At 36.0% G+C, this 15,391-nt stretch overlaps 1 protein-coding gene across 1 annotated transcript; it reads left to right on the top strand.

The window, feature by feature from the left end:
* Window positions 1-2,312: 2,312 nt before the first annotated feature.
* On the top strand, window positions 2,313-9,621 carry LOC127857800 (perlucin-like protein). Its single transcript, XM_052394469.1, has 6 exons — window positions 2,313-2,439; window positions 4,752-4,855; window positions 5,320-5,416; window positions 6,505-6,610; window positions 8,848-8,988; window positions 9,497-9,621. The coding sequence occupies exons 1-6, from the start codon at window positions 2,379-2,381 to the stop codon at window positions 9,606-9,608; spliced, it is 621 nt and encodes a 206-aa protein (XP_052250429.1). The 5' UTR covers window positions 2,313-2,378; the 3' UTR covers window positions 9,609-9,621.
* Window positions 9,622-15,391: the final 5,770 nt, after the last annotated feature.

Genomic DNA, 15,391 nt, shown 5'->3' with positions numbered 1-15,391 from the left:
GCATAACCTTATATGGTACTTCACGGAGACACAGCATTACCTTATACGGTACCTTACGGAGACTCAGCATTACCTTATATGGTACTTCACAGAGACACAGCATTACCTTTTATGGTATGTAACAGAGACTCAGCATTACCTTATATGGTACTTAACAGAAACTCAGCATAACCGTATATGGTATCTAACAGAAATTTAGCATTGCCCTATATGGTACTAAACGGAACTCAACATTGCCTTATATGGTACTTAACAGATAAACAGCATTGCTTTATATGGTACTACTTTGCCTTATATTTTACTTAATTTAGAATCAGGATTGCCTTTTATGGTAGACTAAGCATTATCTTATATGGTATTTAACGGGACTCAGCATTACCTTATATGGTGCTTAACGAAGACTCAGCATTACCTTATATGGTATTTAACGGGACTCAAATTTTCCTTATATGTTACTTATATGGGACTCAGCATTACTTTATATGGCATTACATAGAACTCAGCATTACCTTATATTGTACTTAACTGAGACTCAGCATTACCTAATATGGTACTTATCGCATTCTCAGCATTTCCTTATAGGTTACTTAACGGAGACTCAGCATTACCGTATATGTACTTAACGGAGACTCGGCATGACCTGATATGGTACTTAACGGAGACTCAGCATTACCTTATATGGTACTTAACGGATGCTCAACATTTCCTTACATTTTACTTAACGGAGACTCAGCATTACCTTATGTGTTAATAAACGGAACTCAGCATTACCTTATATTGTACTTAACAGAGACTTAGCATTACATTATATGGCACCTAACAGAGACTCAGCATTACATTAAATGGTACCTAATGGAGACTCGGCATTACCTTGTATGGTACTTAACGCAGACACAGCATTACGTTATGTGTTACTTAACGGATGCTCAGCATTACCTTATATTGTACCTAACGGAGACTCAGCAATACCTTATATGGTACTTAACGGGGACTAAGCATTATCTTATATTGTACTTAACAGAGACTCAGCATTACATTATATGGCACCTAACAGAGCCTCAGCATTACATTAAATGGTACCTAATGGAGACTCGGCATTTCCTTATATTGTACCAAACAGAGATTCAGCATTACCCTATGTGGTACTAAACTGGACGCAACATTGCTTTATATGGTACTTAACAGATAATCAGCATTGCTTTATATGGTACTTTACCTTATATTTTACTTAATTGAGAATCAGGATTGCCTTCTATGGTACTTAACGGAGCCTCAACATTTCCTTATATGGTATTTAACGGAGACTCAGCATTATCTTATATGGTACTTAACGGGACTCAGCATTACCTTATATGGAACTTAACGGAAACTCAGCATTACCTTATATGGTACTTAACGGGACTCAACATTTCCTTATATGATAATTATATGGGACTCAGCATTACCTTATATGGTATTACACGAGCTCAGCATTACCTTATATGGTACTTAATGGAGACTCAGAATTACCTTATATGGTACTTAACGGATGCTCAGCATTTCCTTATAGGTTACTTAACGGAGACCCAGCATTACCTTTTATGTTACTTAACGGAGACCCAGCATTACCTGATATGGTACTTAAACGGAACTCAGCATTACCTTATATGGTACTTAAACGGAACTCAGCATTACCTTATATGGTACTTAACGGAGACTCAGCATTACCTTATATGGTACTTAACGGATGCTCAACATTTCCTTATATGTTACTTAACGGAGACTCAGCATTACCTTATATGGTTCTTAACGGAGCCTCAGCATGGCATTATATGGTACTTAACGGAGACTCAGCATTACATTATATGGTACTTAACGGAGACGCCATCGTGTAAAACACAATATTAGACAACGCAACAGCACAAAACGATTCTAGGTGCTATATTGTTTAATGCTTCAATTAGTCAAGAAGTCAGTTCAAGAAGAATCCACGCCTTTATATACATCTTATTGGTTTGCAATATTTACTATACCCACACACTGTCCATAATAGATTGGCTTCATTGTGCATTTTAATACCGATGAGAACAACATAACAAAACCAGGAAACAAAACAAAATATTACCCAATTATTTCAATAAAGTAGTTAACATTACCACACCTATACAAATAATGAATGCGCCTCTATTACTCACTGACTTGAGAAACAATAAGGTTAAAAATGGCGTGTATTGGCATGAACTGAATAATGCCCTATACTAACTCACTTATGTGAACGAGATAAACAACACGCATAAGTAAAGGCAAATAGTACAGATTTCTTATCAATCCATCGGTAGTGTAGTTTGTTTCTTTAATAAAATGTAATGTCAGTTAAAGTGTTAAATTAACCTTTATTAATGTATCAATTTAACCGTGTATTCGTAAATTTAAGTATGAAGGAATTTTACTTCATATTGAGTAAGTTGATATTTGCATTGGATGCGATTTGTTTCAATGATAGTACATAGATGGAGAAGAAGTGATAACTTTGACAAACACTGTGAAACGCCTTAATGAACAATATAAAATTTGAATTGCTACTAAGTAAGAGTGAATTAAATAGTACCTGGTAAATAATATTATTCACACACAATACCAACTTTTTTTAGTTAATAAAAGTTACTGATCTTGTTCTAATTTTCTTTGTATAGAACAAACACAACGTTATGAGTTGTCGATACATAACGTAATATACACTCGTTCAATATAAGATCCCGACATCGAAGAAGTTGTCTGAAATTTCTTAAATATTATTTGTGCTGACTAAATTCTAGATATATGCGAGTTTTTATACGCACACGAAGCTGAATTTACTCCTACATGTAGGCGCCCCGAGAAAATGGCACAGTTATCGACTCGCTCACATACAAAGCTGCTTTTTACTCTTTTTTACATGCGATTTCATAACTCATCCCTAAATTGCGTTTGTTTATCATACAGGGTTGTGGTGCAACCAAATTAATAACCGTAACTGAATGATCACGATTACAGTTCAATTGCGTGGTATCTATGAATCTCTGCAAAAAATCTTGAAACACACTACTAGCGGAAATGGACGTTACCGCTTGTATAGAATAAGATCATACATCTATAGATAAGAGCTACAGAAACAAATCAGTATCATACAAAATCATAGTTTTATAATGTAATTCTCATTAAGCATATGATTATTACGTTTGTTATGCTTTAATGAAAATACAAACGGGCGTTTTTATATTGTTCCGTTTTTTTACATCTTCTTGACGAAAACTAACATTTTGTCTACGGTAAAACTTCACGAAATTCGACAAGGTTGGCGTAGCAAAAATGATTTGGTGTCCGTCTGGCGACCGAGAGGTCAACGGGTTGGATTCAAAATGTGGGAGCGATCGTTAGATCTCCTACAAAAATACTAAAAACTGGATATACCCTGGTCATTAATTCGTGAACGTTTCAATTAGCCGTCGGCTTTCGATGCAATCAAGCTGCAATAAATAGGCTTCATCGAACACTGCACACACACAGACTGACAAAATGATTCAATTCTTTAATTATCGTTCAACCGTATAAGCGTTGCTAGTGGCGACGGACCGATGCACGTGCGAGGATTGCGAGTGTCCCTCGCAGCAGTGGCCTGACGGCTGGACAACGTTCCGGCAATCCCACTGTATTTTCCAGTAACATTCCTTACAAAGCCGGGACCTTACTAAAACCTCATATTTACCGCATTTCCCATTAATATTTATATCGTAATCAGACCTTCCTATCTCACTACAATTTCCCAAACTATGACAATGAGTGGATTACCATCATGAAATGCATAAGATCATGAAAATATGGCATGTTGTAGCATTTAGGTCAGCAGTCCTAAACAATTTTAAAAGTACAAGTACACGTAAAAATTAATAGTGTAGTATACAATCCAAATTGTGTAAAAGTAAGATGGTCAAAAGTTTGGCTTTAATAATTAATTCTAGCTGCTTAAAGTTGATTAGGTTCGTGAAAAAAGGGTTTACAACTTCCGACGGTCCTTACATTTCATTCAATTTTTACAGTATTTGAGAATTAGTATATTTGAAATTATACATTAATATGCATTTACAATAATTTTTAATGAATGCAACATACACAACTTTTCAGTATAATATTTCCTAAATCAGACACACAATGATTAAATCTAAATAAATCTGATTAAATTAAATAATTAAAACTACTACTACTACTACTACTTCTACTACTACTACTACTACTACTACTACAACTACTACTACTACTACTACTACTACTACTACTACTACTACTACTACTACTTCTACTACTACTACTACTACTACTACTACTACAACTACTACTACTACTACTACTACCACTACTACTACTACTACTACTACTACTACTACTACTACTACTACTACTACTACTACTACTACTACTACTACTTCTACTTCTACTGCTACTACTACTACTACTACTACTACTACTACTACTACTACTACTACTACTACTACTACTACTACTACTACTACTACTACTACTACTACTACTACTTCTTCCACTACTACTACTACTACTACTACTACTACTACTACTACTACTACTACTACTACTACTACTACTACTACTACTACTACTACTACTACTACTACTACTACTTACTACTACTACTACTACTACTACTACTACTACTACTACTACTACTACTACTACTACTACTACTACTACTACTACTACTACTACTACTACGTGCCAAGACTGCGAGTGTCCCGTGCAGCAGTGTCCTGACGGCTGGACGACGTTCCGGGGCTCGTGCTATTACGTCAGCGATAACGTCAGCGTCGACTGGACGGAGGCAGTTGTATGGTTATAATTACCGTAAAAATTATATAACGTAGTTATTGTAACGTTTTTAAAATGGCAGGGAAATATAATATATAGTAAATTTAGAAATTCTTAAAAGTGGGAATTACATATAAATAAAACAATACCGCCGATCGTTAAACTTTAAACAGAACTTGTATGGAAGCTATATGGTCATAATTACCGTCAAAATTTTGTTGCGTGGTTGTAAACAGTTCTGTAAAATGTCAGGGCAAGGTCTTTTTAATGGAGAAATTCTGAAAAGCAAAATAATGCAGTATCGCAATAAATTTAAGCATATTTATATTTATGCTGATTTTATTATTTACATATAATAACTCAAACACATAACAGTAATTATTTTAAGTACTCGTACACATTATTCAACGGTCTAGTACATTTACAGCTGTTGCTTCAACGCTGTTCATGATTATGTCCTATATTCACGCCCTCTGTTGGTAGCACCACTGCGAGCTTCACCACGGACGTCTGGTTACCATAGAAACCAAGGAAGAGGACTCCTCCATCCGGTCTCACCTCGAGAGGCTCTACAGACAATGTAAGCTATATTTTTCTTTTGGTTCTTACTTGTGTTGTTTGTGTTGCTGTCTGTTTTGTGATTTACGATGTTAATTTTAGTACAATTTTTGCTGTAATTTGTGTTGTTGTACTGATTCTGTTTTTATGCGCCTTTTTTGTTGTTGTCAAGGTCACTCATGTGATTTATGGTGTTATTGATCATGCTGTTGTCAATGGCACTATTGTTGTTTATAATGTTATGGATTACGATATTGTCAATGACACTGTTGTTGTTTACGATGTTGTTTGTTATGCCGTTGTTAATGGCACCGTTGTTGTTTATGATGTTATCGATTAAGATGTGGTCAATGTCACTTCTGTTGTTTATGGTGTTGTTGATTATGTCGTTTTCGATGTGTTTCCTGTTGCTATTTCCGTGATGTTGCTGTTCATTATTATGTTTGTGTTATTTGAGGGTGTCGTAGCTGTGTTTAAACAAATTGTGGTTATCTCCGCCGTCTGTCCGTCTGTCCGTCCGTCCGTCTTGGCCACTATCTCCTCCTACACTATAAGCACTAGATCCTCGAAACTTACACACATGGTAGCTATGCGCATATGTGCGACCCTGCACTTTTTGGAATTTTGATCTGATCCTGGGTCAAAAGTTATGGGGGTTGGGGTGGGGCCAGGTCAGAGATTTTAATATGTTATTTTACATTAACTTCTTCATTTCTACACCGATTTACTTCAAATTAATACTGAACATCTCTTATGACAAAACGGTCAATCTCAACTATGCATGGCCCCATTACCAACCCTGGGGCGCCCCGCCCACATAGACCACGCCCACCCAAAATTGCCTGTTACTATGACTTCTTCATTTCTACACCGATTTGCTTCAAATTGATACGGAACAAATCCTTGTGACAATACGGTCAATCTCAACTATGCATGGCCCCATTATCAACCCTGGGGCGCCCCCTGGGTCAAACATGCGGCGTGGGGATACGCGTCGGCCTCTGCCGCGCCATTTCTAGTTTTATATACAACTGGTCGGAATTTTCTTCTTAGCGATAATACGAATTAATTTTATTAATATTATACAACTGGTCGGAATGTTCTCCTTAGCGAGCCAGCATGTCGGTGAAGAGTTTTGGCTTGGGGCCAACGACCAGATGGTTGAGGGGGTCTGGACATGGTACACTAACGATCAGCCCTTGGAGTATATTGGATGGTCAGTAATAGCAGTATCTGGCACTAACTTTGCTTAATTTATGTATTGCAGCATAATTATATGCTAAAGTGTATACAATTTTTTATGTTCATAGTTTCATAGTTGATTGGCAATCCGGCATTCTGCCTTTGGCCAAGTACATATTGACAAAAGAAATATGGTCATTACAGGGAATCATACACAATAGCATATTAAAGGATAATCAAATATGACAATCAAGACAGACAGACAGACAGACAGACAGACAGACAGACAGACAGACAGACAGACAGACAGACAGACAGACAGACAGACAGACAGACAGACAGACAGACAGACAGACAGACAGACAGACAGACAGACAGACAGACAGACAGACAGACAGACAGACAGACAGACAGACAGACAGACAGACAGACAGACAGACAGACAGACAGACAGACAGACAGACAGACAGACAGACAGACAGACAGACGGACGGACGGACGGACGGACGGACGGACGGACGGACGGACGGACGGACGGACGGACGGACGGACGGACGGACGGACGGACGGACGGACGGACGGACGGACGGACGGACGGACGGACGGACGGACGGACGGACGGACGGACGGACGGACGGACGGACGGACGGACGGACGGACGGACGGACGGGACGGGCGGGCGGGCGGGCGGGCGGGCGGGCGGGCGGGCGGGCGGGCGGGCGGTCGGGCGGGCGAGCGGGCGCGCGAGCGGGCGGGCGCGCGGGCGGGCGGGCGGGCGGGCGGGCGGGCAGGCAGGCAGGCAGGCAGGCAGGCAGACAGACAGACAGACAGACAGACAGACAGACAGACAGACAGACAGACAGACGGACAGACGGACAGGCAGACAGGCAGGCAGGCAGGCAGGCAGGCAGACTTTTTATTCGAGACTTTACAAAGTACATCGTCTATATATATATATATATATATATATATATATATATATATATATATATATATATATATATATATATATATATATATATATATATATATATATATATATATTTATATATATACAATCGCACATATATTGGCACGTGATTTTATACAAACAAAAATAGAAGAAAAAATGAGTAATATACAAAAAACAACAAACTTGTGGTTTTTAAAATAAAATTGTTACACATGCAGTTGGAAATATATTACATACATCATAAGTACACAGGAGATGAATATATAATGATATATCATTTATCAGTCTTGATCGTATAGATAGCGCGTTTTTGACAAACAGTGACAGATTAATAAGTTCTATTTTATCCACCGTTTTAAACAAATTCAAATATTTATAAACAGATGGTTTGATATAATAGTTGTTGTTTGTGTATTTTTTTCTTATATCATTATACGTAGGGCGTACACAAATAAAATTATATTCATACTCAATGTCATTTAAATCACAGAACATGTAGTATCTTACAGATCATTTCTCTACATTTCTAGCGTATTTACCCGTTTGAATTGTCAAAGGGTGTACATAAACTTAATGTACTAACATATGCTCTTAGTGATTAAGGTAGAATATTTAGATATGGTCCATATGCTTGAGATGCTTTAAACTGCCTATAAATATCCATCAAAGATCTTTCGTTCACAGCATCAAGAAACGTTTTTGTATTAACAAATAATATATAAGACTATTTACAACTTTAATGTGTGTAAACTTGCAATAATACATCAGCTAAACGATTTACTTTATCAGATCTAATAATTAGTAGAGAGACTAAAATAAACATGTTAAATTTAGCCTTTGATGTGGTGTTGCACATTAACCAATTAGTGAAATTAACTTTCGTAAAGATAGAAACTTGCGAGTGAGCAACATTAGCTTGTTTGTGTCTATTATACAATAAAGATTAGAAAAACGAGTGTGTTTTTACGCCCCCGATGGGTGGCATATAGGTTTTGAAATGTCCGTCAGTCCGCCCGTCTGTCTGTCTGTCCGTCAGTCAGTCTGTCCGTTCGTCCGAACACTTTAACATTGCCCTTAACTTTTGCAATATTGCAGATAGCAACTTAATATTTGGCAGGAATGTGTATCTGATGGAGCTGCACATTTTGAATGGTGAAAGGTCAAGGTCATCCTTCAAGGTCAAAGGTCAAATATAGGGCTTCAAAGCGGCGCTGTAAGGGGCATTGCGTTTCTGACAAACACATCTCTTGTTTTCTTTTACTACGGTTATGATTGACATAATGTGGTAAAAGCTACCAATCTAATCGCATATATTTGAGGTACCCCGGGCAACCCGGAAGTGTAGGCGACGAAGACTGCGCAGTCATCGCCAGCAGACTGGAAGCAAACGGAAGCCAGAAGTTTAACGGTTGGCATGACGCCCCATGCGCGGCTAAACATCGTCCTGTCTGTGAAATCAGGTACGCCATCACGTGACATACGACCCAGTCTGTGAAATAGGGGACAGAATCACGCGAAGATCACTCACATGTATGGTCTCCATAAGCCGTAAGGTCCTTTAAGCTAATTAATTGGAAAATATCACCGATAAGCCATTCTCTGGCTTTCCATGCATTTAACTAAATTGTTCTTGTATTTTAAATTTCATGTTTGTTTATAGTTTTCGTTTTTCTTTACTATATACAAGTTTTAAAGTGCTTATTGTCTGGCTGTAAACAGAATGTACATATTAGGAGGTTTCAATAATATGAGATGAATATTGAATGTTGACCTGGTTATAACACATAAATATAACATGAAACTGATTGTTAAAAAATGTACTCATTTACTTTTAAACTTCTGTGTGCATGAATAAAGATTTAAATATTTGGTGTAATAGAAATCCATTTAAGAGTTTACTACATATAAATCGTTTAAGGAAATGACAAATTTCGAAAACAATGTCCAGCTTATATTTCTCATTTTCAGACATGATAATTCTATTTCAATTGTTGTAAAAGAAGTAGGAAAGCCAGCCACTTCAACTCACCAGGCAATGGACTTCTTTACTGAATTTGCAATGCCATTTGGTATTAAATGAAGACTTTCATCTATACTTGGTTACTGTTACCTTATTTTCAGATTCACCGATTTGCAGCAAAACATTTAAGCATTTTTATGAGTGTATTATGTTCGAAGACATGACCACTTTAATCGGCATATCAATTGTAACCCTCGTAATATTACCGACTTAATTCGGCCTTCCTAAAACGGCATATCCACCGTATTTCTCCGAAACTTTTCCCCTTACAATCTGACTTTAAATTCTTAAAGCGCGAGACCCGCCATTTTTCCAATTCACAATCCGCAGCAAATCGCCCTTATTTCCCAATAGCAGTCCCAAGTGTTTCCTTGTGTATTTCTCCGTACAGTTCCGCACTGAATCCGACGTTCTTAAAACGGCATATAACATTCCCAACCATATTCACCGTATTTTTGACACTCTTAAAGCGGCAAATAACTTTCCCCAGCATAGTCACCGTATTTTGCCGTAGCACTCGCTACACAATCCGACCTCACTAAGAGCCTTATATTCACCATACTTCCCAGTTACATTCTCCACACAATCCTTATTTACTTAAGGTTCATGTAGAGGCTTCATTTTGAAAAATGTGGGACCCCTAGCATTTAACTCAAATTTGACTAAAGGAAGAGTGCCACATTGAAAATTTATACATATATGCTTTAAAGGATGTTTTTCCTTCAAACTGCTACCAATTTTGTACATCAATGTATCACAACATCCACAAAATCAATCAAAATACAAAGCGATTTTAACAATAAAATATACATTATTTTCAAAAATCTGAATCATGTTTATTCCACGTATTTCGGCGGAAAATTATATAACTATTGAATAATATCGACATTGACGAGGGCAAGTTACGCTTAAATAGTAAAAAAAGTTTACATATCTAGAAATATCAAAACTCGAACACATGTCATTTCATCACCATGGGGGCAGCCATTTTTAAATTAATAAAATATAAAGAAACATGCTAAAAACTCACTCATCGCCTAATTGACATTCCAAACGGTTGACGATGGCAAATGCATTGGATTATAATCTTACCGTTGATGTTTGCAAACTGCACGATCAGACCTCATAAACACTCAAAAGAATAACTATGTGAGAAGCAGTTCACCAATGTTTACAATCGTTGTCGAATCACATTACATATATTATTGCGCATAAAATAGTACGCTTACAGACTGACAGAAAGATCGATACGTAACTTCGTTTAATTCATCACGGTATACTATTCTCTTGATAATATATAATAATACATCGCTGTAACAATCTAAAAGTAGAAATAATTCTTTTAAACGGAGTTTTTAATAACGAAAGTGAAAACAACGGAAGTTGGATGGATATTCTGTGAGATGCACTTCGGCTCCAGAAAAACAATACAAATAAACAAAAAATGACGTGTGGTGGACAATTTTCAGCTGGAAAATATTTGAAATAGGGTGATGATATCTCTACGTGGTCATTTATTTTATTTAGTGCGATCTCTTGCTGATTAATTTTAATAGTTGTTTTACTAGTTGCCACCCAACTGTCAAAAAAGTATGTGTTTTCTCAGGTATGTGTATACACATACCCGGTTTTCTCACCACTGCACGTGGTTTCGACCGATTTGTTTTGCACGTTTTTCTACGGATCACAGCGATGGCCACGCTTTCAAAATGAGTAGAAGGAATCGAAATATAAAATCAATCGTTTCGCCAATTTTTTTATATTTCTTTACAATTTTATATGTCGTCTGCAATCTATTTCTATTTGAGATGGTTTAAAATTTGCAATTTGGTTGAGAGGTAAATAACAAAATTGTTAAGCCTTTGAAATAGATTTGTGACTCTTATTATCCACCATACCTGGATTTTTAAAAAGTAGTTACGTTTTAGTTATTTTTAGAACTTTGTTTAGGATATTTATCCAAAAAAGGCAGTTGAATAAAAACTCATTTGTTGTTTAATGACAATAATTTTCTGTGAAATGTTGCTAACTTGACCTTGTATAAGTATATAGCTTTGTATTTATTCAACTTAAGGTAGTGCATATCCTTCCTAACTTTAGATTGAGATTTTGTAAATAAGTGTAAAAATGTATTGGTTTTAAACCAAAATATGAATAAAGCACGCAAATATTGAATGTCAAAAATGTGTTTATGTTATTCCATCCGTCTTTAGCTTTAAAATGATGTATATGTTTGACCATATTGTACCACATTCAATGAAGAAAAACCAAAGCGAAGTTTTAATGAATTTTATCCCCCCCATGAACCTTAAGCCTTATATTCACCGTACTTCCCAGTTACATTCCCCACACAATGAGACCTCACGCAAGCGGTATATCATATCCTCCTTTTTAACCCGTGACATTCCCCACACAATGCGATCACAACACTCGAATATTGCGTGACAAACGTTTTGATATTAATGTCAAGAACGTTAATAAATAACTGAACAATTATACATGTACAATGTATGTTATTATGCAGACTTTTTAACAGAAAGTCAAAATGACAATTTTTCAAATGTCTGTTACAATATAAAAAATAAGAAAATTATACATCAGAGAGCGAATACCATGAATGACGTAAACTCATCTAAAAACAGCTTTATTTATCAATTTAAATTATTTTAAATTAATAAAATAATCAAGCGTTACAAACGCAGAACGATTATATAATTTGGAATTATTCTGTTCGTTTCGTTAAATTTTGTTCCAACGCGTTAATAACTTATATAATGTAAAACCAATAATCGAAAGTATCATAGCCTTGATGGCCGACTGGTCTGGAAAAATGCCTAATAATCCAAAGGTTAAATATTATTGCTTTGTAAAAAATGTAATTTTGGTTAATTTGCACAACGGATAATCTGCATCGCGATAATGATTCTTATTAGTTGCCAGATTTTAATGCCATCTTCCGCTACTAAAAGTACACACGGCGGCATTTAACACAAACATATGCATGTTCGTAAATATGTCTTTCTGTTTATGTATGCATGTTTGTAACTCGGTCTGTTTTTGCATGAATTAGTTTGCCCACCTTATACTTTTTTAGCAGAGATCAGTTATCTTTTTTCAATTTGGTGTGGAATGGCAAACCCAGTATTAGCAACAATATTGTGATAATATAATATATAGAAGGAGGTTTTTAATTTTGTACTTTTTGTAAGCTCTCCAAAAAGCCCATGGATCCGCAGAATTGTCACTGGTAATGGTAAATTTTAATACCATGATTGACTTTCATAAATAATACAACTGTGGACGTCACTATACCGAAAACTTGATTAACAGGATACACAATTAATTTTGGAAAGATACATTAAAGGGACTGTCAACCACGACGACGAAGAAAAGAAAAGTTCTAAAATACCGTATTTTGTTTACAATTATTAGATTATATTGATTAAAATATCACGACATTTCTTTTCCTTTTAAATCATTTGTTGAACTTTGTAAAAAAGAAACACTTTATAATCAGCTTCTGCTTGAAAACCAAGACATAACTATGGGTAACAAACTAGTATTTTTAAATCATGGTTCGAAAATGGCGTTCATTTTGTTGGAGACTTAATGCATAATACTGAACTTCTTTCCTTTTACTGTTTTCATGAATTTTTCAAAGTATATAACCTCCATCTAAACTACCTACATTTCCTAGGTATCATAAATGCACTGACAAGGTACATGCAAGTCAGAAGCTTAAATGAAATTAATTTTGCGAAGCCTTTTATCCCCACAAGCCTGTGGTCCATCATTCAAAACGCAAAGGTTCCAAACCCTATTATGATATAATTAAACAAGAGGCCCATGAGGGCCTGAATCGCTTTTCTGGCGGGAATCAATAGGGCTCAAGCCCTTGATAGTATGAACAATATGAGTAAGTTTTAAATAAACAGACCAACAATGGGAAATTTATCGCATTAAAATGAAGAAACGTAAAATTTAAACTTCAAATGGCTCCTTTTCAACAAAAAGTTGGACCAATTTTCTTCACTCTCAATGGGGTTCTGGCCCTTGATGATATAAAACATCCGTTGAAGTTCCAAAAGGATAGAACTTTATATGTAAACAAACAAGAAATGTGTTTGTAAGAAACACTATGTCCCCTTCTGCGCCGCTTTGATTTTTTTTACCTTTGACCTTGAAGAATGACCTTGACCTTATGCCACTCAAAATTTGCAGCTCAATGAGATACAAATGCATGCCAAATATGAAGTTGCTATCTTATGTTAAAGATTTTATTTTTTTTCTCAAATTCAAGGGAAGATAATTCTGGGCTTATAACTCCGATATTGCTCATTTTCAATTACGGTTTGACTCATTATTCAGATAGAGACACTGTGCACGTTGGGAAATGATTGGATGAAAACTGTGGAATTTATTGCGTAAACAATATAAAGAAGTGAAACTCCAGCTGCTGGAGCAGTACTGAATTCTTTTTATAAACAATTAGTTGGTCCTTTATTTAAGGCAAGTGACCGATTGCCCAAACAGTACAAAACAGTACAAAACAGCACAATACAAAACAACATAAACACATATAAGAATAAAGCTGGGGTTACCGCCTTTGAACGGTCAATGCAAAGCATTCGGGGTTTCAACCGGTTATAGAGCGCTCAACCTCACACTTGGCCCAGCAATATGCATAAGACATTTACGTGTAAATAACATTTAACCTCATAGCATTGTAACTCAGATTAAACAATAATAAAAGGGAATTAAAACGCATTCAATTTAATTACCATTTAATTACTCAATAGTAGGGAAGATGCCAGAGCAACAGAGTTACAACTTTTTGAGGAACGATAAAATAAATTTTCACAATTTTCTCAAATTCAATGGTAGATAATGCTGGACTTTTTACTTTGATGTAACCCATTTTCAATAGGGTTCGAGTCCTCATTAATATAAAGACACTGAGCAAGTTTGAAAAGAATCGGATGAAAACTGTGAACGTTATCGCGTAAACAAGAAAAAGTCTAACGCACGCATGGATACCACGCCATGATATAAGCTCTTCAGGCCTTCGACCAGTAGAGCTAAAAAAGAGTCTTCACCAGTGTGACAGTGTATAGCTAAATGGTCGAACATTTTTAATTATATTGAGACAAAATAATGGAGACACATTTTTGATATGCCTTTTCGTATGACTCGGGATACCAATTTACAGTGGTGTTAATATAGAATTGTACATAAAAATCTTAGGAACAGACTCATTTTTATTTAAAATTGGATATGCCACTACGGCCAACTATACCTTTTGTGAAACTGAACGTGAAACTATTTAACATATAATTCTGGAATGTAAGCGTGTCAATCAGCTTATAACAGAATTGTGTTCTGGATGTTATCATTTTTTTATTTCTTAATATGCCTTCCTTTAAACTGGGGCATGCACATACAAATAGTTCTTTAAATGTATAAGTTGCTTTGTTAAAACAGTGTATTTATAATTGTTAAATGCACTAACGATTTCGTAAAAGCAAAGAATGAGAACTTTTGTAACCTCTTTTCCAGTAGTTTAACTAATTTTTTAACAATCAAAAATTCAAAATGTAGTTTATACTTTTAATACTGTAATGTAAAAGCTATTAATTGTAAACTGTATATTGTGTGCTGTTATGTGCACATATTGCTTGCAAACTTTGCATGGTGTTGGGTGGGATGCCCGAAACCCAAACACACCTATTGACGAGGACTATAAAACATATTGAACGGAAAAAATCATGAATTGAATGACTAAATACTTCAGCGACCTCCACAAAAGATTGGTATTTTTCTGAGGGGAAATAACATTTGTGTGC

This window comes from Dreissena polymorpha, chromosome 14 (genome assembly GCF_020536995.1).
Source record: "Dreissena polymorpha isolate Duluth1 chromosome 14, UMN_Dpol_1.0, whole genome shotgun sequence".
Taxonomy (NCBI): Eukaryota; Metazoa; Mollusca; class Bivalvia; order Myida; family Dreissenidae; genus Dreissena; species Dreissena polymorpha.
Note: the sequence above shows the minus strand (reverse complement) of the source record. Positions and strands in the feature narration are given on the sequence as shown.

Excerpts from the sequence above, each read along its gene's own strand:
- LOC127857800 (XM_052394469.1), top strand. The coding sequence starts at position 2,379 with ATGTATCAATTTAACCGTGTATTCGTAAATTTAAGTATGAAGGAATTT. Across the intron at positions 4,856-5,319 it reads TCGACTGGACGGAGGCAGTT|CACCACTGCGAGCTTCACCA; the intron begins GTATGGTTATAA and ends CTCTGTTGGTAG. Across the intron at positions 8,989-9,496 it reads CGTCCTGTCTGTGAAATCAG|ACATGATAATTCTATTTCAA; the intron begins GTACGCCATCAC and ends TCTCATTTTCAG.